Source organism: Myiozetetes cayanensis, unplaced genomic scaffold (genome assembly GCF_022539395.1).
Source record: "Myiozetetes cayanensis isolate MyiCay16 unplaced genomic scaffold, myiCay2020 scf7, whole genome shotgun sequence".
In the NCBI taxonomy this organism is placed as follows: Eukaryota; Metazoa; Chordata; class Aves; order Passeriformes; family Tyrannidae; genus Myiozetetes; species Myiozetetes cayanensis.
Genome location: NW_026087964.1, coordinates 15,403,584 through 15,430,257, shown reverse-complemented (window position 1 = coordinate 15,430,257; position 26,674 = coordinate 15,403,584). Strand labels below are relative to the sequence as shown.

The 26,674-nt window shown below is 40.9% G+C and overlaps 1 protein-coding gene across 2 annotated transcripts; it reads right to left on the bottom strand.

Moving 5' to 3' along the window:
• Window positions 1–4,815: 4,815 nt before the first annotated feature.
• Window positions 4,816–25,755, bottom strand: SLC34A2 (solute carrier family 34 member 2). 2 transcript variants are annotated; one of them, XM_050338159.1, is made up of 13 exons: window positions 25,712–25,755; window positions 19,850–19,964; window positions 19,608–19,748; window positions 19,002–19,130; window positions 17,937–18,080; window positions 17,188–17,299; window positions 15,903–16,098; window positions 15,104–15,199; window positions 12,764–12,881; window positions 11,866–12,033; window positions 10,375–10,491; window positions 10,162–10,286; window positions 4,816–8,555 (listed from the first exon to the last, which is right to left on the bottom strand). In XM_050338159.1, exons 2-13 carry the CDS (start codon window positions 19,953–19,955, stop codon window positions 7,980–7,982), a joined length of 2,028 nt encoding a protein of 675 aa, XP_050194116.1. In that variant the 5' UTR covers window positions 19,956–19,964; window positions 25,712–25,755; the 3' UTR covers window positions 4,816–7,979. The 2 variants fall into 2 exon arrangements, with proteins under 2 accessions (XP_050194116.1, XP_050194117.1); XM_050338160.1 differs by having other exon boundaries at window positions 19,608–19,745; window positions 25,712–25,746.
• Window positions 25,756–26,674: the final 919 nt, after the last annotated feature.

The following is a 26,674-nucleotide window of genomic DNA, read 5'->3' as shown; positions in this document are numbered from 1 at the left end:
GTCATTTGCAGACCCAAGATTAAGAACTGCCTATCATATAATGTGCACATTCAGGCATAGGCACACTTTGAAAATTGTGCCCTACAGAGGCCAATATTGATGCCTGCTCCTGAGGTGACTGAGGCACCTGGCTGAGGTGAGGCAATTTTAAATTCCTCTGGGATTTGCACCTAGGAGAATTTCCAGGACATATCAATAGGTAGTGTTGAAATGGCTCTTTCTACGTGTCAGGTGCAAAATCCCTTCTCAGCACTGTGATATTCTCCATTAACCATATTTTGCTTCTCTGAAGATGCTGGATGTATGTACGCTGTAGGAATTCTGCCATCCAGTCTCCCTTGTCAATTTTTAAAAGGTTGCTAAACCTTTTAAATGCTGAATTTGGTAAGAAAGCACTGAGTATCGTAAAATTGATCTATCTGACATTTTGGCTTAAATCTATGACAGAACAAATGAGGCAGGAACCCCTGCTGATCTACCTCTCCATGCTGCCCTGTGCCTGAGCCAGCCCCAAGCCCTGAGTCCTGATGTTGGAGCCCCCAGGAACCAGGGTGTCCTTGAGACCTGACAGCTCCACCATGTTGATGGGGCAAAGGTGGGACTGCCTCAGGAGAACACACCTGGCTGTTGCATCCTACCACATTTCCTGGGTCTTCACTGCCCTACAAATGCCCTAACACACCCAGGGGTTGTGTCTTGCCTTTGTGGATCCTAGAGCTGATATGGATATCAGGATATATCCATATCCATAGTAGCACAGCTCACTGCATCAGTGGAAGACCACTTAACAATCAGAACTTCCAAATTTGCCAAGAACCAGACTTCTCATTCTCTGGAGGGGCTAATGGTGACTTTGAATGACCCAAAAAACCTCTCTGACTCTTTTTCAGTTACTGGTTTCAACAGTGTTGTTTTCCTTGCTGTAATATCTCAGCTTTATAGCCATTGGTATCTGGCTGCTTTCTCACTTAGGTCAATCTTCCAGCTGCAGACATACGTCCCAAATGTACCCATATGAAGTACTTGCACTCAAGGCAACAGCACCCCTCCAAGTGTGCACACCCAAGGAGAGGTGGCCTGGCTGCTGTCCTGCTGAGGCAGAGAGGTCTCCTCTACTCCTGCCCAAGATGAACCGCTGGGATGGGGTGCCCCTGAGCACTGAGTTTCTTGCTCTGAGCAACTTCAGTGAATGCTTTGAGCCCATCTTATTGAGGGCTTTGTTGAGATTGTGAATGCACGGGCGGTGGTCTCCTACCTGACTGGGAGGTGTGGACAGGAGGTGCTCCATCATATCCATGACCATGAGGTACCTAGAGAAGGACCACCAGCTCCATGCATCTGGGCTTAGGATGCCTTGCTAGGCTCACCAGGCATTTTGTTCTCTTCCAAAGGAAGCAAAATGTATTCCTTTCCCTGTGATTCAAGGTAGTGTTGCAATTGCTGATGATGAATGACAGCTGATCTCTACCAGCTGAGATGTACATGAAGTCATTCAACCACCAGGTCCAACCAGCCAGTCAGCCCCGGTATCAGTTCCAACTCATCCCACACCCGGAAGTTCTGACCTGTTTTGGATCTCTATTCTTCCAGCCCATTCCTGTTCTGCCTTTGACTCCTCAAGCACCAGTATCCCAGTCTTGCAATGTGAGGGAGGGAGAGGGCAAAACAAAATGTCATTCCCTGGCCCTACTTTTCCCAAGGTGGGTGAACATCAGCTGGGGGGTTCCGTGTTTCAGCAGCATTGGCATGTTTGAGGGGAGGGAAGAAGGGCTGTCACAGGTACAAAGGTCTGTCCCACCTGAGACACAATGAGTTTCTTGGGATTTTTCCTGTTCCTTCCTTCTTTCATCTTTCCGTACAGAGGTGTCAGCTCTGAGGGCAGTGAGGACATTCCCAGCCTGGCCAAAGGCAGCAACCAGGCTCAGCAGATTTCCCCACGACATACTCTGACCAGTTTCTTTCCACTTCCAGCATAAGAGCCCACAATCTGAGCCATTATGCTGCCAATTTCTTCCAAAATGCTCCTATGTCACATCTGTCCTCAAGCACAGGCCAAAGGATGCTCTGCACCTAGTGGGTGGGAGCAGCCATGTGCTTCCCACTCTACTGGGGAGTATTTCTGACTGTTCTAGTGTGGCAATGGATTTACCCTATGTAGGATGGAAGAAGTCCTGTCAGAGATGGACTGGTGAAGGAAAAGAAGAAAATGGCTCAAATGTTATAGAAACAGAAGTTTTTAATGTTGTTTAAACAGATCTTAAAATGGCTTTTTTGTATTTTTGCAAAGTCACTCCTTCTCCTTCCCGACATCCCCTGTAAAGAACCCATATGCAGGAATGTCCTGGGAAGATATCCTTAGATCTTCTCATTGGCTTTTGTTCATCTCTTTCTACCGGCTATTAACTCTTTACCTGATTGAGTTTTTCTGTAGTACCTTGAGACTGTAATTGGTTCCTTCTCAATCCCCCTGAAAGCCACATAAACCCCCATCTCCAATAAACTCTCTCTTTCATCCGTCCCTCACCGTGGTTTGTGTGAGCTTCACGGGCTCATAGACCCACAGCTAGGGGACTACTGGGAGAGCATCACACCTCCAGAGGATGGTTTAACACCCAAGACCTGAAGGTGTCCCCTCCAAATCAGCTGTCGTATTCTAGCACAGTCTTTGAGGAAGACAAAGAAATTGCACTGATAGGTATCTTTAGGAATATATTTTCAGGTAATATAACAACTGGAAGCAAGAAGCAAGAGTTCATACTGTGTGTTTGTACTACGCAGCAACAGCAGAGCCAGCCTTCAGCTGGCAACCCTTTGAGACCCAGTGCCTGAGGCCATTGCATTAGTCAGCACACACGTGCACCAATTTTCCTAATGTCAATTCTGGCCACATATTGCCTCACCAAGGGCAGCATTTGGTCCATAAATTGTTTGCGTGTCCTGTAATTTATGCATTTTACATTGTGTAAAAAACCCAAGTCTACCACCTGTGGTGTTGGTTGCAAAATATCTGCTCCTATAATTACCCTGATTGTTTATGCCATGGTAATGTGTCCTTAGACAATGAGCCATGTAAAAATATTGATACACCCCAAAAGTGTAAATGGCAATTAGGGAATTTCGTCAGGTGCTGAGTAAGACACAGTGTTTGTGACACTTTAATTCTAGCTTTGGTCTGCCTCTCTGTCTTGTTGAAACACTTGGATCCCAATTTTTAGGGTAAACCTGCTTAGGAACCTGCTCCATGAAAATCAGTGTGATTACTATCCAACACGCAAAGTGAACACTCAGTTCTCTCATAGGAATCACATGTGTTCTTTGTAGTAGAATTGTCAAAAAGACAAGATCTACGGATTGTTCGTTGTAAAAATATCATGAGTGGGTTTACACATAAAGTCTCATGCCTCTGGCATATGGCAACACCAGGAGTGCCCATTAGATAGCAAAAAAACATCCAAATGCAGATAAAGTGTTTGCATGGAAGCACAGCCCACTGAGATTATGCAACTGGAACATGGCCTGGCATTCCCTGCTATGTGTGTGGTATCCTCCCTTACTCAGCTCTTGAAATAGTGGAATTTTGCTCTGCACTGCTTACTATTTTTAACAGACCTGATCAGATCCTGTGCTATTGTGTGTCGGTTCAGCTGCTGCCAATGGTACCACACCAACCTGCACCCCCAAATAATTTGCTATAAATCAGAGAAAAGTCTTTCTCAATGGCACAGCCAGTAAATGTCCTAAGGACCTGGCTGGGTGCCCACCACTGCATGGTGAGATACAGAAAGAGACCATGAAGCATTTAACCAGCATTTCTGACTAACAAGAACACTTCAGTGGTAGGCCTGGTGCAGTTCAATGCACTCTTATCAAGAGTTTGAAACTGGGGACACAAATGTGGCACAGCAGCAGCTAAAAAAGCACAGAAGCACCAGAAAGGGCTGTGGACAACATGGTTACGTTTGCAAGCAGAGGGGAAGAACAGTGTGGAGAACAGTGCCATGAGCGACTATGCAATCAGCTGGAGCATTGTTTGAACATTTTGAAGGCTTCTGATGAGTTCAGTGCTCCATGACTTGACTGCTATTGGTTAAACAGTGACAGACATTGCTGAACTTTGCCCCAGGTAGCTTTGCAAAGGATTTGGAAATGGAAAGGTGGGTGACACAACCTGTGCGTGTTTCCTGGGCGTGCTTTGATTCCCAATGGACAGTCATTCACGGAGGGTGATAAATTACAGTATTTCTGTATGGGTGTAAGAAGCTGTAAGTTTTAAATCGTGGGCCTAGGGTGTTTATTGATTACCGCATTTTCAAAAGAAGACAGTTTGCACCATAGTGCATAAATATTGGTGCTACAAGAAATGCTTCTGCTACCTTCATTTCACTAAAGCATGGTATAATTGGGAAAGAGAGCTGGTTTGGGGGCTAGTTCCTCAGCAACCACTGAGCTCATAGTTAGGATGTCATTTTTAAAAACACCATTTTTAATAATCTTTAAAACATTTAAGGAGTACTTTTAATTTATCTCTGTCTGCTTAATTTTAAGCTCCATAGGTCATGTGTGACTAAAAAAAAGAGTAAGATTTTTTTTTCCCAGTTATAAGCCAGACATTGCAGGCTATAAGGATCACTTTGAAAACACTCTGTTTGCCAAACAGGGAGAACCTGAGTTTAGTGCAGTGATAGAGATCATTTGTTATAACTCATCACGCACCCTGTTGCCATAATAGCACTGGCTTTGCTCTCCCATTCTTGCCTTCACTGAGGACAGTCTGCAGCAACCTTGCAGAAAATATCCTGACACACTGCACTGAGCAATTCTGTTTATTTTTCTTCATATGAGAATCTCTCATTCATATGAAATTATTGGACACACCGGCGCTTTTCTTTAGTGCTTGACGATAACCTCATTTCTTATACATTGCATCAGCTCAGGCTAGAACTTACCTGCATACTTATTTTTCTGTAAGCTTCCCTGATATATATATAAACATATTATGAAAAGATCTTATTTTTTTTAAAACTTCTCTTTATTTTTACATTCAATGCATGAGGACAGACAAGACAAATATTCATGACAAAGTATAAAGTCATATCCTGTCCTCAAAACAAATAAAAGATAGTGTTTGAGAGTTTAAAAAAGTATTTTAGAAACACTGTATTTCCAAAATTTCTCATTACAGAAACTTCACATCTTTTAGAAAAGTAGAGTTCAATATCCTTCTGCATTAAGCCACATTATGAAAGTATGTTGTTGTTTTACACCTTTACTTTAAGAAATCTGTCTCTGCATTGCTAACAATCTTTAAGTAACCTGCTGATGGAGCCAACAGCCTCCATAATATGCAGTATACACAGTTACAAACAATTTGAAAAGTTATATTACAAAATATACAGTAGTTCCTTTTTACATTTTTTATAGATAAACATTGCATAGTTTTCAAATATGTAATATATAACACAATCACGAGCCCTTTTCTCTATAACTTATGAAAAATTCTGTACACTCAAACAATTATAAATAAAGTGTAAATATCTTTTAGTAAGAGTAAGGGGCAAATATACCAAGACATAATGTACTGTCAAGTGAAAAACAGATTTATTTGTTGGAATCTGTTTAACACAACAGCACAATATGGCTTGGAGCAAGAAGAGATCATAGGGGAAATGTTACAATGAGGAAGCATAAAGTACTGATATGTCTGACAATTATTACCCTGATTCTTTTGTAAGAACCGCTTTCCCACAGTTACTATCACTGTTCTTCATGGCTATACTTCAAGATGCAAAATAAGGTGCATGTTGTTTAAGAAATGAATAAAAGTAAACTAAAATGTTTCCTCTTTCAATGGGTGGTCAATGGAAACTTGAGAAAACTTGGAAAAAATTCTGACTATTTTTCTCATATTTTTCCCAAAGGAAAAAGGCATGGGAAATGCACACAGGGATTTAAAGAAACAGACTCTAAAAGCCTCCAGATTTGTGAGCATAAAATGAAGAATTACTGAAGATATTAAAATTCAACTTTAAAAATAAGATGTTGACAAAATTCTTTTCAACTACATGAACAACAAGGAAAATAACTTTGGAAAGAATAGTTTGACATAGGTCTGCTTTTTGCTACTACACTCCAAAAGAGCAGAACTATACCAAAACTATATCTTTTGGAAATTCACTCAGATTCTAAGCATTTTGTCACTGGCTCACAATTACCGAAACAGTTGGAATCTCAGTATGGATGAAGTTTGCAAACACATTTTCAGCAACACAGTTTGCCAGTTTGAATGTCAGTTTAAAAAAGTAAATGAAAACAATTTTCACTTCTAAAATGTATGTATTTACCTAATAGCCAAATTCAACCTACTGAATTCCAAGCTCTGCAGAAAACAGCTGTTCAGAAGTAAATATGTTCTAGCAGCTCTGAGTGGCTATGTTACACTAAGGGTCTTCTCAGTGCTTCCATTACAGATTCAATTTAAAACTCAGCCACTTAAACTGGCTTTAAATGACACTTGGCCTATACTGAATCACCTATATTTTTTTTTAACATTAGTGATTGGACTTCAGTAATTGTTTCATACTCACCAATATGGGAGCAATTGAAGGCCAGTGGAAGTACTCAGTGCATCTTGGAAATGCTCTTTTCCTGACGTTGAAATTGTGCCTTGTCAGCCCATGATTCAGAACAACCTCACAGCATTACTAAAACATCACTAATGGTAAAATTTGAGCATAAGCAGCTTCCCACCGAGTATTACTCTGCCTGTAGATTCGCTACACATGATAGTGACTACACCAGTTATGGATTTCATTTGGGATTTGGATTGCTAACTACAACTGCCAGTAAAGTTCACATTATTTCCAAGGAGGGTGGTTCAGAGCACAAAGGGATTGTGAACACCCCTTTCTCTCCAGTAAACATTACCATATGTCCTGTGCTAGCCATAATCTGCTCTGCAGGTTCCCTCTACCGTAACTCTAAAGCCAGTCTTCACCACTACTCTGAAAACTCATTTTGTGGCTCAGGCAAATGGAGCCACAGCTGAACACACATCTGGCATCAGCCCAGACTGGGACTGCTGTCTCCTCCCCTACACTGGTTACTTGTCCTTCCTTCTGCACCATTCCTCTGGCTGTGGAATTACACGGTGAACAGGATTGAAGAGGACCATCTAGAGGAAGGAATGGCAACACAACCACATCCTGAGTCAATCAAGACCTTTGGTAGCCACTCGATGCCTCCAAACACAGTACAGAGGGAGCAGCAGTTATTGTCATGGCCTTTAGCTTGAGATGACAAAAGATTATAACTTCTGTGTTTCCAGTGTTAGAGGAGACACAGAGGACTTCAAATGGTCTTATGCACACCCTTATGCCAGACCAGGATTCCAAGAGCTTCTGAAGGATATCTCAGCATTTCATTTTCCTTCACACATATGGAATAGAATTTGTCCACTGTAGGAAAATTACTGTTTTCCATTTTGACCACTGCAAATAGGGCAATGAAAACATTAGGATTCCCCTTTAAATTTATCTTTTATCCTTTTTTTTTTTTTTAAATTTCCAGATCTTTTTAGTTATTACAAAATAACTTCTACTGAATAAGTCCGTAGGTTAGATAGGCTGTTTTACAAGTGCATTGTTTGTTTGTTTTTTTAAGTTTGAATTGATTGCCACTCCTTTCATCTCTCTCTTCATGGGGCTACATCAGGATTTCTTTTGTTTGCTACTACTAGCATTGGAGGAAGGTACCACATAGTAGATCCTCTGTGAGCAAATCTGTCATTAGCTTTGCAACCGAGCACAGATTTTCTAGGGACTCTGTCAAGCTTGTTTGACTCCATTCCTTGATGAGTGATGTATCACTGGTTTCAGGAACCTAACAAAATGTTCACTCTGTCCTCAGTGCATAGTCCAAGGTGGTTTTGAAGAGCCTGACTGTCCTATGCTGTATTTCTGCTAATATGGGTTGATCCACTACTATAAGGCTGTGTTGTTTGTGCCTGTTTTGTCAACAGAAGCTGCAGCTGGTGCTCTTCTTCCACCTCTTTCTTCATCAGCCATTGCCATGGTGTTTTCATAAACCTCTGTAGTTTTTAATTGCTTGTCTTTGGCACCTTCCCGTTCAACATTGATTTTGCAACACTTACAGAAGCCACAGCAGTGTTTCCCACAGAAGGCGAGTGAAGACATAAGCATATTGTCCCAGGGCTCTAGGGAGTGCATCCAGATGGGTAGGAAATCCCAGTTTTGGAGCTTTTCAGGCAGCTTTTCAGGTCGCCTTTTCTGCATAACATTAATTACAACCACAGCGATAAAAAGAAGAAATAGGGGAAGGCAAACACCCAAAAGGACTGGCCACCCTGCCAGTGACAGACCAAATACAAACAAAGGCAAAAGAAAGAAGCAGACTAGAAGATAAAATATAGCAAACCATCTGTACTGGGCTGTTATGTTTCCCAAGGTCTTGCTCATGCGTATTGGCAGCCGGGTAAAAGGTAACGGGTAAAACAGAATAATCCCAGAGACATTGAAGAAAAAGTGGCACAAGGCAATCTGAAAGCAAAAGCATTTGAGAAGTTCATTAGCTAAAAGGCCTTGAAAATGCTCCTGCTGACATTTTAATAACTTCTAGTGGCACTCAGACTCCATAGTTTCCCCCTCCTTGCTCCCCAATGTCGTTTCTTGTCTTTCCTGTTATTTCACTGCAGGACCTTTCTTAGCACAAAACGAGGACTCAGTAATGCCTCACACGTTGCAAAGATCACTGCCTACAAACAGGGGATGTATTTGGACACAAGCCAAGGCTAGAGCGGATGTTGGATCCCCCTGCAGATGGAGAAGTCTTAAAATGCAGCTTCCAACTGCAAGAAATGGAGTCCATCAGAGACAAAGCTGAAATACCAAACAGGTCTCAGCAAACAGTTCTGTTTTTAGTAAGGCATGGGAACCATGTGAGAATTATTCATTGTTGGGTTTTGCATCCATAATTTTTAATGAAAATATGGGAACTGTAAATTAGATATTACACAAAGGCTATTTAAAATTTGTAGTGATCCAGACCTGGATTTTACAAAAATTAGCTATAAGTTTACAGGACACTGAGGAGATTCCTGGAATAGGACTTTGACTGGGTCATTATAATAATTTGATTCACATACTTCAAAACTGTTTTTTTAAAAAGTAAGCATCAAGAGACATCCTCTTGCTAAAGCTCTCAGAAATTGCTTAGACAGAATAAGCATATCCTGAACAAAACAGTACATTCCTTTCTCACCTTATCTTCATTCTGTAACTGTTATCAGACCAAAGTAAATATGAAAGTACAGAAGTTTATTTTTAAAGTGCATTATAAAACCAGCATGTTATCATGAAATCTGAGCTTTATCAAGATAGCATCTTCTCGTGATTACATCTGTTCTATCATGCCTGAGGACAATAAAATGGCTTCTGTAATTTTCTTGATTTATTTGGGCTAGTAGAAAACATTCATCTTATTCATAAAGGAAATGTCATTATCTTTTCCCTCTTTGATGTAAAATGTTCATTCAAATGTGATCTGCTGCCAGATTCTTTACCAGGTGGAAAATGGGAGGTCACAGCCAGGCTGCCTATTTTTCAAATAGTTTGAGGCAACAAGAAATTCAATAAAATCCACTGAGATTACATTTACAATTAGAAAAATACATGATGCTCACTGCAACCATGGATAGACAGAGAGTTTGCCAGTTTGATGGTTGTGCAGCCTTCAGTGGGGTTACAGGAGTCCCTGCACACTGCGTTAACTCAGTCAGGGTCCTGAGAAGAGAACTTGCAGAAATCAGTAACCCTCAGAGGGTTGTCAGATGTATGGGCACTGAATTCCAAGCTGCAGAGACCCCATGATCAGGGGTCAAGTGGCTTACCCTGTCTCAGTTCTGAATTAATTCACTCAGATCAAGCCAATTTATGAAAGCAAGATTTAACTGTATATCGACGTTCTGGGAATGTTTAGCAACCTTTTTGCTCTAGCAGTTGAAATGGATGAGCTGACATCATCAGCACACACAAAATCAGGCATGACATCCACGGTATATTTGCATCAGATCAAATTTTGTCAGGTTTTTCTTCAGAAAGGTTGCAGCTTCTAAATGAAGTGAAGGAAGCATTGCTTTATACTGACCTGTAGTGAATATTTTAATGTGCTCCCAGGACTTGCTAAAGCCGCAAGTATAGCTGTTGTGGTTGTGCCAATGTTGGCTCCTAAGGTAAGAGGATAAGAGCGCTCAATGCTGATAACGCCAATGCCTATGGGAAAAGAAGCAGGACTGAGTTGGTTTCAGGACAACGGAGAAGATAAAACATGGGGATATAGAACACAGTATTGACCACTTACCAACGAGGGGTGTAATAGCAGATGTGAAAACAGAACTACTTTGGACAATGAAGGTCATACCAGCCCCTGCAAGCATAGCCAGGTATCCAGCTAGCCAAGTAAAAGGAAATGGGAAATCTAAAAGGATAGAGGGAGAACACTGTTGTTAGCATAACAGAATGGTCTATGTAACAGTAACACAACAGGGAAGACTATTAAGCACTCAAAATACAAATATATTTTTTGCCTATTTTCTCTTAAATGACAATTTGGGGCAGAATTAGTCCTACTACTCTGATTTATCCTGTCAACTGCACTCCTTCTCCAGCCTTCCACCACTGGATGCACTTTGAGATGTGTATGAGAATAGGTAGACATTTGTCCTAACCAAGGGTAGCATATATGTTTTAATGCAATTAGGCACCAGAAATGTTTTCACAGAGTTCAATACAAAACCATCTAGGTGTCTTTAGAGCCTTGGTTTCAGCAATCAGGCACCTCCTGCATGAATCAAATCTTCAGAAAGCTCTGAGGAGCATCCTGAGAAAATCAGGTAATTTGTTCTAACTAGTTTCAAGCAGATCATCTCCTAAAAATTTACTTGTTAACTCTTGCTAAGAAAACAAAACACACTGACTAGAAAAACTAGGCACAATGGTCCCCTGAAGTCTGCAGATGTATGAGTGAGCTAAGAAGTGAGAACTTAATCAGTTGGGAAGACACAGAGGAGCACAGAGCAGCTCAGAAATGAAATAAACAGTAACTGGCAGCTGTTTACTTTCTCCCCTTTGTTTTTAATTCGGACCATATTCTTTGCTCAGGAGAAGAGAGCTTGGGGACCATTTTATTGCCTTCCCCATTTCTCTGAAACCTCTCCTAACCACAGCCTGGGACCCGTGCCAGGACTGCTTTTCTCTGCTGCAGGTTCTAATCTCTGCATTCAAGAGAGTATGCAAGAAAAGCAGCCAAGCAAAAAAACCCTCAGTTTTCACTCAGAGGATCCAGACTGAAAAAAACCTGGAGAGCACAGGGCAAGACAGAAAATACTGCTATTGAAAGCTGCCTTATCCTACTGAAGAGGGGGTTAGGCAATGGAATAGGACAAGATCGTTAATTACTATAAACTTTTGTCAACTTACTTTGGAAGGAACATGGAGGCTCTGTGCCAGAACAGGCAATCACAATCTCAGCACTTCAGTGCTATCTTTTGAGGATGGGAACATTAAATTTCTAACAGCTAATGATTATACATCAAGAAACAGAGCCTGGACTTTGACCTCTGATGCTGTTAATCTGCTGCATTTCTCAATCAAGCCACTCACTATTAGATTTTTTTAAAAAAGAAAAAAATATGTTTGGGAGAAAAAATGTTGGGGGGGTGGGGGTGATTTTCATTCAATACTATTTTCTTTAAACTATTTTATGTTATCTACCAGAACAGGAGATATCAATAAATGTGTTCAGTGTCCTTGTCATTCCTGAAAACAATCCTCAGGAAAAGCAGATAATTACCAGTGTTGATTGTCTTCTTGATAACACTCGCCACTTGTCCTTTAAGCACAGAGTTTAATAGCTTAACGATCATTATCAAACAGGAGCACAGAACAAGCAGGGACAAAGCCAGAAGGATAAGACCGATGGCAAGATCAGGCAGGTCTGAGTTCACAAAGAGATGCTGGCCTGAAAAAGAAATGGAAAATTAATTAGCCTAGCCACATTTTTGCTTGTGATCCTAACTAAGCTCAGCTCTAGTTTTCATACATGTCACTTGGAAAATGGGACCAAAGCACACACAGCTTGAAGGGTTGATGCAAAGAGGGAAAATGCCACCTCTCTTGCTCCACAAAGGCCACTTCTGAGTAGGGCAGGAGAAGCTCTTGTATGGGCATGCTTATAAAACACACAGCAAGCACCCCTACGGGGCAGGCAGGAGCTGGGTGACCATGTACAAGGCAGAGAAGTACAATGGCAGAAGGAAGTTTTGGGGTGCTCCAAGCTGGATGGTGGGTCAGGTTTTCCCAGAGGTGGCTGCGTGCCTGAGAAGGGCCATCGAAACTCCTGCAGGGCATGCATAGGGATGGAGATATCCAAGCAACCATTACAACAAAGTAACCGTAGCTCCAAGCCATCTGAACAGCGAGGGTGACATGATACTGAAGACCTCAATTACTGATATCAGGGAGCATGGAAAGAGATCCATCTGCAGCCAGATACCATGATGATGCTGGTAACTCCAGCTGCGTAGCTATAACAGAGCACAGGCTCCTCACACGGCACCTGCACCACTACCACGTGTCCGTACGCAGGCAAGGGCTTCCTGACACACCCCTGAAGTGCTCTGTTAACACCATCAAAAAGCTATATACAACAGTAAAGATATTGCCATAGAAGAAAGAATTCTATGACTTACATTTACTGATATAGTCTGTTTCAGTTACATTCTTGAGGGTCCATGTCATGTTTCCGTCAGTCCAGCAAAAGTCAGATGTGCAGTTTTCTTGAAATGGAACTGTGACATTCTGTAGTGTCTAAAGATTGACAGACAGAGCAGACAGTTCAGTCATCTACAACCCTTTTTTAGGAGCTCATATAAAGTGTTAGATTTTTACTACAACCAAGGATTCATCCACTAAGGGCAGATATGTAAGCTGACACCATACCAATGACAAGGTGAAACTTTTGCATTCTTAAAATAAATTATTGTGCTATTACCCAACCCAATCAGCACAACATTTAAAGATTAAAATATCCCCAAAATCTTCTACGTTGTAACAACCATAGCACCAAGTCATTAATAGCTAAGAACCTTAACTACTGATAACAGTTAGTGGACTGAGGTTCATATAAGGCTGTAGTTGCAAGACAGTGACATTCCTTTTCCAGGTAGCACCACAGCTTCCTTGGCCAAAGAAAGACCTCTTTTCTGTCATCTCAACAGCAATTAATTGTCTGATGAGTACTACACCAGTGCTGTGATTCAGAATGCTATAATACTAGTGCAGCCTTTGTTGCTGGATGAGCACAAGCTGCTTGTGCTGCCTTCCTGTGCCTCAGTTTCCCTGTCTGTAGAAGCAGAAGTGCTGCTACTCTTTTCCTTTTAATGTTCAAATGCTAAGAGCTAATTACAAGCATTCTGATTTGCATTATTATTATGGAGTTGAACCTAAATTTCTATTTATATCACATTAAAACATTCCTTATAAGGACTCCTAGCCCAGACATACTGCATTCTGACACCGAGTCCGTAAGTCCTTATGCAGACTAAGGAAGAGTTTGTTCACCGAGCTGTTCCTCCACAGAGGAGCAGTTAACAGCCAAATGGACTCTGAACCATGCTGCCGAACTGGAGGTATCTTTCAAACGTGTTTGAGTGATTGTCTTTTTCAGAAAGGGAGAATGAGGAATCATTGCTGGGTACTGCCTACAGACAGCTGCTTTCACAACACCTTCCAGCTGATGCAGGTGGGCAAAGATGGGAGTGGATCCAGTGCTCCCACATTTCCAGGGAGGACCTAGGCTCCAGCCTACCCATCATGTCAGCCTTTACAAACACAGCACAATCTTTTCTCTCACCTTTCTGATTTTCAAAGTTTCAAAGCAGATGCATTATCAAAATGCTTATGTTTTGCTTTAAACATGTTTACCCCACCAGGTTCAAGTCAAACTGTTAGGGGGTTCATGTGTTTTTGTAGTTTGACTATGTGCTTGAGCAGTAGGTATACAGCCAAAATACAAACACAATATAAACCCATCTATATAGAAATATAAATTTCCTTCAGCCTACACTTTCTATGTACTGTAGTTTCTTGTCTTCTGTAGGACTTGGTGGTTCAGCATGGGCTGGGGTCTGTCAGCAAGGCAGCTGCCCAAGCCCTCTTTCCCCCCTGAGGTGAAACACCCAGATACTCAGTAGCGTAACCTGAGCAGAGTTTCAGATGGGCACAGCTCTGCTCCTGGCACTATCTCCCTAGCTAGCATTTCACTGGCCATCCAGACTGTCATTCAATAGGAGCCGGGCACTTAATTTCAACCTCCACTCTGTGTCCTTAAGTATCTCCTGCCTCAGGACTTCAGGAATTACTTTTCTATACATGACAAGTACAATACATTAATTAGAGAATCAAAGGGTATTTAACACTCTAATTTCTAGTTAGCTGAACAATGTAAACCAAACACTCAGCTCCACAGTTTATCAAAATACTCGTTGCTGTTGATCTGGGTAAGAGATTCCTCCAAGCTGCAGTGCTGTTTTGGGTGAAGAACAACAGGGCACAGCCCTACAGAGGCTTTCTCCAAGGGCAGTTTTCCAAGAAAGCTGCAAATAACCAGCTACCATCAGATCACCCTAATATACGTAAAACTAAAACTAATTAGATTAGTAGATAAATGGTGGTTGAAAAGATCTTTTCTTTGGCCTATGATGCAGATTTTTTCCACTTGCAGGAAGTCAGTAGAATCACAATTTAAAGACATTTGTGTGTGGGAAAGGAATGAAACACTTGGCTCCAAACCAGCAGTACTGATAAGTGAGGGCCTGCATGGTACCAAAAGTAGCCAGGTCAAGGTCACCACTGGTGACCATCCTTGGTTTAAGTGGAGCAAAAACTACATTAAATTGTTTTTAGTCTTTCTCTGCTGAAAAAACCCCATCATTTAAAAATCTAAGTTCACAATCTTATAAGAATTGTCAGCTACAGATCAGTAATATACTTCCTGATGTACCTGACAATTAATTTAGCATAATACTTACCACATTGGTTTCAGTGACACACCAGACCTTTACCAGGCTTTTGTTTTTTGCTGATTCATCATTAGTAGCAATTGCATTTATTACTGATTTATCAAGCTTTAAAAAAATAAAAAAACAAAGAAGAAGAATTTTAAAAATGCATTATTCCTACTTGCATCATAAACTTCTTCTTCCTCAGCTCTACTCAAACAACCCCCTTTGGAATCCCAACCATGTAAAGCCTGCGTGATCATCTCTAATGCTGGAGCTGCCCGACAGGTAGGAGGGGGTTTACTCTGAGAAAAAGGCACAACTCTACACGCACAAATGCTGTGTCTCATTCTCCCCAAATCATCCACCACCTCATCTCACCCCTTCTGTTTAATCAACTGCCTAACTGTATTTACTGCCATTTTAGATGATGTGTTCATTGCCCCCCAGCCTCTAGGTGCATGTGATTATGTCAGGTCCTACACTGATTTTCTGGCTGTGCCAGGTTGTCTCAGCTAGTACTGTCTGCCAGTGTCTAGGCAACAGGCTGCTTTCCCATCCATCTCACATGGCTCTATTTGTCCTCACCTCCCTTCTTATTCCTCCTAGCTAGGTCTGTCATCATTAAGGTGAAATGTGGGAGAAATAGAAACGGGAACTATAAAGCTGCAGCTTTATGAAATGTGAATAAAAAGAAGAATTCATCTGCTAAGGAGCTTTAAGCCAAGGACACAGAGAAAGAAGAGGGAACCCTTCTAATATTCAGGGCCTTTTGACTAGCTGTGACTGAACCAAGTAAGCAGCTTCCGTGGAGTGAGAAAGAGCTTACCTCAATGATGAGCTTTGTAAAGGGGTCTGTGATAACTTTTAGTAGCTCAGGGGCATCCTCACCACTTTCAAGATGAAAGGACTCAACTATAACATTGGTGAGATGGTAAAGATAGCCAGAAATAACTTCAATGGGCAACAGTGCAAACACAGCAAGCCAGTTAAAGAAATCATGGATTGTTGCCCCAGCAAAAGCCCTGCAAAAAGAAATTTAAAAACAGAATTGTTTTTAATTAAACAAAATGGGTACAACATCAGTTAGATATGCAATCATAGAAGTGGGAATGAAGCCCATTTCAAGATGGGAATCACCTCATTTCCAGGGTCACTGGAGATGGCTACTTGGCTATGGAGCTCTAAGTTGTGTCCACACTGTTTGACCAATTAAAGAGCCAGCCAGGTGAGTAAAACAAGAAAAACTAGAAAAGGCAAAAGTGATCCTGAACACAAGGCTGCCAAGAGTACTTGTCTGAAAAAAGAAGAGGCTGTAGAGCCTACATTTGTTTTGTCTCTCACCCATTTTTGGCACATTTTTATTCCTTGGCCAGTCATTTCCTCTGGGGCCTGTTCTCCCTGACTCCTGAGGCAAGAAAGCTTTGTGGCCCTCTCACATGTTCCTGCAAACCACTCGGTGTACAGCTCCCTCCCATCTTCTCCTCCAAAGCCTGAGGAGCCACAGCTCTGCCCTTGGAATCTTTGGCAAAGAGTATTTCATATACCCAGTATGCCATAGATGACAAGGTACCAAAGTCTCACATCCCTGTCAAGTTTACTGCTCATCTCAGTCATGAGCTCTCTCAGTGGCAATGTCAAGTGGTAGTCTAAAAGCTGTCACTTTATGTATTTGACAGCCAGAACACATGATTTCTCTACAGTTACCAGGTCTTACTTACTGTAGACTTAAAAAGCCTTCAATATTGAAATCTCTTTTAAGGAGACTAGACCAAATTAACTTCTTGTACAGCACTCTAGGGCTGTAGCCCTCCCTACTAGGACATAATAAAAGATGGTTGGCAGAGTGGGAGCAGTTGAAAATGTATCCTTCTGTAAGACCATTAAAAATGGTGGATTCTTACGAAACCACAAAACTTTTAAAAGAACCCAATATGCTTTTTTTCAAGTGTATGAAGCCACATATATAGGCACCATTATACCTTTGCCATGGACATGCTTGTGACTTTCCTAACTAGAAAGGTTGAATGGCTGTAGTAATGATGGGGAAAATAGAAGAAAACCTACAAAGAAGGAAGAAACAACTTTTCAGATGTGGTGTTCAAGTACAATACCTTCTAAATTCATTCCTGTCCCCAGCTTGCATGAGTGCCACGATCGTGTTTGTAACTGAGGTGCCAATGTTTGCCCCCATGATGATCGGAATAGCTGCTCGAACAGTTAGCACTGAAAGCAGAAAAGGAAGCATTAAATGAGAAAATCAGATCATCAGCAAGGTCTATGCTCCAAAGAAAATTTCTATTAATGTCACTGAAACTGTGACTTCCCTTGATGTCACTGGGATTAGGTGTTGTGATCCAAATGTTTGGTTTAATTAAGTCCCCTGGGAACACGACACTCTCATATTCCCAACTGAAACTGCAGCCCATGGTTATCCCTTTTCAACACATATTAGAGGGTCAGAGCAAGATAAAGTCTCTTCTTTCCCAGATGTTTGCCTACTCACTGCAGAATTTTGAAATGATGCCACAGAAACAGATGGAGTTCAGTAACTGCCTAACATTAAAAAATTATGCAGATAATTTCAAAATTTAGGTGTTCAGTGCCAAGGCTTCCAATGATTTTCATGGCAGTTGTGGTCTTACTATTATTACTAGTACTACTAGTATCACTACTACTATTAATGCTATCATTATTAATTTTTAAAATTTTATTTTACATCAAGGCAACAGCCGTGAAAAGCTTTTCCTGCAGTCTCTATTCTTACACCCAAAGCTTCCACAACTTGAATGCAGGTGGGAATGCTGGCACCCTGGGCAAGATTTATGAGTGATCTGTAGGAAGACGCTGTAAGTAGACTTACGGGTGGAGGACACCATGCTGACTATGATGGATGAGGAAGTACTGGAGCTCTGGACCATAACAGTCACCAGAACTCCAATCACCAATCCCGCGACAGGATTAGACAGCACTGAATCATCTTTAAATATGTCCCCTGCTGCTTTACCTGCAAGAAGATATATTCTCAGAGTGAGGGAAGTGCTAGGTAAAGTCTACAGAAATTATCAGAGTGTTTAATTAAAGATCATTCAATCTATTTAATCGATACATATATAGCCATGCTTGCTGGTCAAAAAAAGTACAAGGTGAATGCAGCCCAGGGATCCAAATTCAGGTCCTGAACTCTCAGCCTCTCAGTTGTTAGAGAATACTTTATATTCTCTTATTTCAGTGACTAAACAAGCTTTACTGGACTCTGCAGAGAAGCATATAAAACCACTACCATCAGAAGAAAGACTGTAGGACAAAAGACCACAGGTGCATAGATTTAAATGATATTACTTGGTATTTTTGATTACTGCATCAAGGAAAACTATTTTAATAATACTGATTAATTCTGTCCCTGTAGCTTTCTATGCTTCCAAAAATCCAAAATCCAAAATACTTCCACAGAAACTCATGTATTTCTCTGGTAACCACTCCTGAATCCCTCATATGAATTCAACCCTTGAAGACTAGCAAATGTAAAAAAGACATTTCAATAGTTTTCATCTTTGATGGTTTTGGAGGATAGTTCAGTGCTGGATGCTTTGGTCAAGAGCACAATTTTCATTATTTCAACTTGTTGAAATGTCTTTCACATGTGACAGATTTATGCACAGATGTATCTGTGTAAACTGTCACTAAAGTAATAGGAAACTACTAAGAAATCAGGGCCAATAACCACTAAATCAACAGCTCTTTGGAATTTGAGAAAGAAAGGCCCTTCCAAACAAATGAAGGTCAGTCTTCAGTTAGAGCTACTCCTGAATCTCTATCTCAACACATATGAAAAGTGTTCTTGAAGAGTGATAGTTGTAATTAAGTTTCTCAGACGAAATTTCCTGTCTTATTCAGTTTATTCTTAATATTTTAGACATTTTCATACCTCCTACCAGTTGAAAAGCAGAGCTCAGAACATCCAGAGAACACACAAACATGTAGAGCAATCCAAGCAGCATAATGAGCTTCCCTATCCCGTAGAGAACACGAATGATTTTTCCTTTTCTATCCAATTCTGCAAAACAAATACATGATGCATAAAGGACTTGCTTGAAAAGTTCTCTGGAACACTGTAGCACACAAGCAGAGATTACGGAGACAAAGACAGTGCTGTGACTTCAATGTGTGATTAAACCCAAAAGAATGTTCTTAATCACATTTTAACTGCAGAAGCAGGTATTTTATTTACTTACTTTTACCAGAAAAAAAGCTTTTTGTTATGTGACAAAAACCTTACGAAATTTGAGATTGACCCTTCATTTTCTAGTCATCCTACTGAGTAAAGAAAGACCAACAGGAGCCTGGATATAAAACCATATTAGTGCTGGACTGTTTTCCATATATCTCCTTGTGTTTTAAGGAAGGTAAGCAGCATGATTTCCAGATTCTTCTTAACTGACTAAGAATAAGATCCCCATAAACTCTTAGAAAAGGTGAAAGAAGAAGTGGTGGGAAAAAAATGCAGGTGATTTATTTATGGAGAAATGGCTACCTGACCACTTGACCCCAGTGTCCTGCAGTTCCGGCAGAGCCCATGGGTCCTCTTCTTCGGGCCTTGGCTCATCTATCAAGGCTATTGTGGAAAATGCAGGTTGAATTTCCCCTTTATTTCCAAGTGAAGCCACATTGCCTGCTGAAATAGAACATGTAAAAAATTGTTTAATTACTTTCCATCCTCTCCAAGGATCCCCAAAACTTATACACCTCTATAACGCACTGGTGAGCACATGTTACCTTTGTGGTTTTCTCCTTCTTTCCCAGCCATGTTCTGGTTTTGTTTGGAAGGGTCCCCAATATAGTTATTGGTTTCAGGCTTTTCTACCTCAGGCCAGGGAGCCATGATCTGTGACTAATAAAGTAGTGTTGATTAAAATGCTTGTGCAGTCTATATTCAACTTACAACAGGGTATGTGGGAAATATGATTAAGAGCAAGTGAGATGGAAACAGAACATAAGCAATATGCCCTTGAACACAAATTTTACTAATCTTTATGAATTATTCCTTTATTTCTGAAACTGATTTCTCAATTATTTTTTAAATCACTGTTTATTTTTGTACAAAATTTAACAAGTTATTTCCGTCTCATATCTGTATTTTCATACACTTTTAACTGTCATGAAAGCAAAGATTCCTCTGCTTTCCAAATAGTAGGCATTTCTTCCCTTTAATTTCAGCTCCTTTCAGGAAGAAGTCAGAGAACTGTTTTACTTTCGTCCACCATCTTTAAGCAACTGCCTTTACCAAACTGGTAATTCAATACATCAACCTTTGCAAAAAAGTTCTTCCCTAAACACTGCTTAGTTTGGGTCATGCAAGTTGGACACAATATTCTTGCTGCCTTTACTGCTTCATTCCCATGGAAGCACGGAGAGGAGAACCCTGGACAAGGTGGAGGAAAAGCCCAGGGTTTCAAGCTCCAGAAGGATGCTTGCTGAATACCTGGACAAGAGCACAGTTAGAGACCAGTGACCATTTGCAGGTCTATATTTGCCTGTAACTCACAGCTGATGCTGAAAATTAAGATAAGTTAGTGACAGCAAGGTCCATCTCACTCACGTCATGTAAGGTCTCTCTCTGAACCTCTTCCTTCCTGACCCCTTTTGAACACATTTGACATGCACCACAATATTAATAAATAATAACTTTAAAAATAAGACTTCACATGGCCAAATCCTGCCAGCACCAGTACAAGCATCCGTAACAGACCCTAGCCCAGGCACAAGAGAAGGCAAAGCCTGGAAGAGTCCTACCTGTTTACTTCACCAATATTGGAAGCCAGAGGGAAGGACATGAAAGAGCGGGAAGGTGACCATGGAGAGACACACCAATATATACAATACTTCTATCTTTCCAGGCCTGTTGGTGAGCTCAGCCAGCACATCCCGAAACTCAGTGGAAAGGATGGGAGAAGTGAACCCTGCCCAGAAAAGCCTCACCTTCAGTTCTGCCTCTTCCACCCTCTCTGCCACAAGCGTCAGTCAGGGCTGCAGGCAAAGCTGCCCCACAGCCACCACGTCTGGCACCCACGCGTCTGAAACACCAGAGAGCGAGTTTGCTTCCTATGCTCCTCATAAACAAAGCCCCTGTGCCCAGCCTCCAAAAGTCAGAGTTGGCATCATGCTCCTGTAAACAAGGTTCAGCTGCAAGTAGCAGCCACTCTAAGGGAGTATAATTAATCATTCATTTAATCATAATCCTTTATGTAGCTGATGGTGAAAACATTTTGTCCCTGCCCACATCAGTAAGCCACACATCCTCTTCCTTTACCTGGGAAGGAAAGGTCACAGACAAAATCACTCATGTCTTACTGGAAGAGAGGAGAGTATTGTTTGCTGGCACTCCACAAAGAAAAGAGTGTCTCCCCTTCCACATCAGAAGGAAAAGTTATTGTACAATTTCATTAGCAAAACCTATGCTTTTACACATTCTTTATCTGTGGTGTAAGAACCACAGCAGCTCCCAAGATACACAAAGATCTTAGAACAGATGAAAGTCACTCTTGCTTATTTCAACAGGGGCTTCCATTTGCTTGAAGCAAATTCTCGCATTTTCACCCAGGCCAAAACAATCACCAACCCCACACATGTCAGAACAACTCCATCTTGTTAAACAAGTTTCGTTTATACATGTTCAGCATTTAAAGAACTATTAAAAAAATAACTGCTCTGCACAAGTTCTTCTTAAGTGAAATGCAATCATGAAAATGCACTGGGAAGTCAGATGGTGAAATTGCATTGGCAGTATGTTCCAACCATGAAGACACAGAATATGCTGGACACCACTATTCCTAGAGATGCCATCGGTACTTGTACAGTTCTTCTGTTACACTCAGTATGGAAATGAAAGATTCAGCCTGCATGATTATTGTATGGAAACTGAACTGATGCATTCACTGAAGAAACTGGAGCTTGAAAACTTCACCAGACAAACAGCCCTGTGTCTCCTCAATAAACTCATTCAAGAATTCAGCAGATCATTTTTTCATAAGCATCTCCCATTTTCCTGAGGTGTTCAGGATCCCACAGGTACGTCATGTATTATTGTGGGGTTTGCTTTATGTGACTAAATGCCATAGAATGAGATGTGATCACCTCCGTGGAGGAAGTTTTGTACAGGTATGTATCTAAAGTTATTCATATGAGCCCTAGTCAACCTCTGATTTGAGAAGGTAGACTGGAATACCAGAGGTCTCTACAGCATTTCCTCAAGCATTTGCATTTGCAGAGGTTTAACTAGAACAGCCCATTCATTCTGTGTAAGTGGTATCAAGGAGTGATGAAAGCAAAACCATCTAGATCCTTGAAGTGCTACCAAAGCTGTCATCTTTCTCCAGATCCCGACTCTTGTTAAAAGGAACAGCTGAGAAGACAGTTTAGAGACACCTGATACCATTCGCTGGGGCCCTGCTCACAGCTACTTACTGATAATTAATCGCTGTGCTACAAGGATAATCTACATTCTACAGTTTTCCTTTCAGAGAATTCTTCCTTGGCCCAAATACAAGCATTAACAGCTCGAGAAAATACTCAGCAGAAGATGTGTGTGCTGCAGAGCAGTGGGGTGACAAAGCTGACTGCATTGCTCCCTCCCAGCTCACGTGTGCCTTTGGAAAGGCTGACGTCAGGTGCGGCGTAAAAGACCAACATCCTTGATGCAAGATATAAATGACAATGGAAACCGTAATAGTGGTTTGTTTTTGAACACCAAAGACAACCACGCTGCAAAGGAACTTGTTAGAGAACGGGCCAATGACAGCACACACTGAAACAACTCGCTGCATCCAGCTGGACGCACAGGTCCTTGTCCAGAGGCGGGATAGCCACAATTGCTGGATGAGGTGCTGGAATGATGAGCTCTGCCCACTCCTGTGCCAGCCCAGTTGTCTCAGTGATGCGCATCTGGTTCCCTCCTTGGCTGGCAGGACACCAGCCAGGGCGCCTGCACCCAGCGTGAAGTCATGGAGCTCACATCCGGATTCACATCAGCACTTTGAATATCCACCTGTTCGAGCTGTGCTGAAATAGGAGCTAATTTCCTCCCGAAAGTGGCAGGTCACAATATGCTATGCATATTGCAAAGGTCTGAAAACTAATGCCTGTGCAAACTGTAATCCAGTCCGTTTTGGTGAACCTTGTGGCAAATCCTCTCACACCATCGTGTGTGCTTCTTTTGTTGTAAGTATAGTCTTTCCTTGTCTTTGGGAAATGCTAACTATGTGTGACATCCTTTCTAACTTCAAAAGAAACTGAACCCTCTCCCTCCTAAGGGAGAGATAGATGGAAACAATCAAAGGCATTCAGATTTCAAAATAAAATGTAAGGGAGAAAAAGGCAGAGCCAAGTGCCATCTCTGGTTTTTATATCCATACTGACTCTCTCACTGCGGCATTTCAAAGAGTTAAAGTCCCTGGGGAATTATCTGAGCAACACTAGGTGTCACACAGTTGCCCTGTATTGCATTCCTCAGTGACTCACTGGGCTGTAACAGCTTTGCCTCTGTTGCAGGGCTGCACTCCTGGTGCTTTGCAGATTTCAATCAGAAAGAGTTGTCGATGTATTTGTTTTTCTGGATTTAACACAGAGAAAATGAACTACCACTTGCATGTGCCCAAGTGGTATTGTTCGTACCTCTCCACCCATGACAGCTCACCGAAAGGCCACCTTGTGCCTGAAACAAGAGCTACGAAGCAGTAAGCCTTAAAGAAATCTCAGTCCTGGGGAACAAACCCAGTCAAACCAACATGAAATAAAAACTACTGAAGAAAATAGCAGTATTTTCAAAATTAACTGGTAATACCTGCAACAACCACCAACGTGACCATGCATGTTGCTTAAGCTACCTATGGATTGCTTAAGCAGTTCCATATAAGGTTTTGGGTTCAGCCAAGCTTTCCCAATTTTCTCTCTCTCCCCCTCCTGCTTCTCTCTCAGTTTTCTATAAAAATACATCACTTTGTTGCCATTCACCATAAGCTATGATTTTTATGTTAAAAAGGGATTTATCAGCTAATCTGATATCTGACTTTATGACTTAGTAAATATGAGTATTTACCATTCATACTTCATAAAAGTAAATACCAAGCTACATGGCAACCTTTCTTGTATACAGTTTGAAGAAATATTATCTTTTTCCCCTCAAAATACGTGATTTCCAACATAGAAGCACATAATGTAGAGACAGAAAAAGAAAGATCCTTAGCCAGCAGAAATTCATTCAGTAGTTTTACATCAGCTGATAGTTTTGCCCCAGAACCTGTTCCATGCCAGCCGCAAAGCCCCAGGTGCAACAGAACCAGTAACAACTTAAATAAACACCCTCAATGATTCAGCCTTACTAGGAGCAAGTCTTGTCTTTTCTCTGGCACCAGCCACTTCCCTGGGGCTTTTTCTTTGAATAAGTTAGCAGGCTTAGCCAGGATGTAAACTTTCAACTCATGTAGTAGTAAAAGAAAAAAGAGACATGTGAAAACTACAAAAAAAAAGAGCACTGTGCTCACTGTTTATCCCTATGGATTCCTGAAATTCATTGCTCACAAGCCTGAATCTAACACATAGCAAAACTTAAAGAAATCATAAAACAAACTAGCAAAGAGAACTAATTTCTAAGGAAGTGCAGAGAGAGAAAGAATCCCAAGCACTAATTTTTGAGTTCACAACGAAGAAAAACACTGGAAACTACCACTGAGGAGCCAGAGCAGGAAATATCAGTGAACTACCTGAAATGCCTCCTAAGTATGTAAATAAAACAATTACTTTTTCAGAATAAAACAACAAGAAAATTAATAACCCCACCAGCAAGGAAACAGAACAGATCTACCCCTTTCCAAAGACAAAACATGTAGTAAAGAATAGAGAGAGAAAAAAGTAATGACATTAAAAACACTTACTGATCTAATGGAAGAGCTGATAATAAAAGTTACTGAGAAACCAGTTGATTTCTGCCTACTGCCACATTAGTTGAGCAAACTGCATTAGACTAATGTATTCCTTTTACCTCCATGTATCAAACCAAATTAGCATAAGAAAATGTTTCCATCAAGAATAGCCTGGCACAGCCGTGGTGAGGCACACAGACTTTACACAAGATCTATGCTAACACACAAACTGACTGTATTCCCTTCCAATGTTTCATTAATAATATCCTAGACATTTTCCAGTATCTAATACCACTGATTACTGTGACTTAAAATTTCACTTGTTTTCAATCCAAATAGTAGTTAAAATAATATTTTCTTTTGCTATAGGCAGTTATTTCTGATTGTTTTTTTTTTATTTTGTTTTTTTTTTTTTTTTTGGCAACTACTAACAAAGTGGTTTTTTTCTTTATCGTATTCTGTAAAAACAAATCTAGCTGTTAGCAGGAAAAAAAAGCACAGTTTGTTTTCAGAACGATTTTTTTATCACTTCCTTGAAACATAAATGCAGTTGAAAGAAAAGGTGAAAACACTAACAAGTGGATGACATTTCATATGCCACTACAGTTCCCCGCACTAGCTCTTTGTTGCCATTCCTCAAGCTGCAAAAACAGAACTTTAAATTTGCAAGCTAAACAAGTTCAAAGAGGAAGAAAACTCAGACTTAGTTGTTCTTACTTACCACCTCTTTATTCCCAGACAACAGAGTGAATGGATCAACTGGGCAGCCACTGAAACCTGCAATATATATAGACAGGTGTTGAGCAAAGTTTGCTTTCATCACTGCACACTAACATTCCTATTTTACAGTCCAGAGGCACTGCCTACCTGCAACTTAATGATCACAATAAAACTTTTTTTAGCAGGAGTAGGCAGCAACCAGCACTGATAAAACTACAGGCTATTTCACACTTATCACATTCTAAAAAATGTCCCATCAGCATTTAAGTACAAGTTACAAATGTGTTCATGTGAGTGCTGGAAAACTGTTTGTTCCAGCCTGAAAAATTGCTGTCTGCCTGATCATTCAGTAATCTTTTTTCCAATAATAATTTTCCAAAAATATTTTGCAATCTCAAAAGTCTGTCAAAAGGGTGTGAAGGAGATGTAGTACTGTTATTTGTCTGTTCAGGTGCCTATTAATCTGCCTTAGAACAGAAGTGAAGGAGAATCAGATAAAAAGCAGTGTAAGTAGGAAACACGTAAGAACTTCTTAGAACAGAGGATGGAGTTTCATTCTTATCGGTGCTCAATGTTTACAATTAAGGCAAGCTCATTAGCATTTTGGCTGTGGCTCTCCTTCCAAATGAGATTTAAAGATGTAAGGACACTTTTGATAATCACATCCAGAATACCAGTGATGAAGACAACTAGATGATAAGTAGATATGTTATTCAATAAACACAGTGTGGCATTATAGATCAGATAAAGCAGTCACCAGCATTGCTGCCTGTTGTACCGATGAGATTAATGGAGAGCTGGGGGAGGGGGGGGCTGCATTAGGCACTGTACTTTATTATTTTTTGAATTTTTTCTGTTTCAACAGGCAACTTATACTGAGCAAATAAGCTGTAAACTACCTGTCTAATCAGCAGATCTGCTTTGTCTGCTTGTACGTGGTCATATCTCCCAGCAGCTTAGTGAC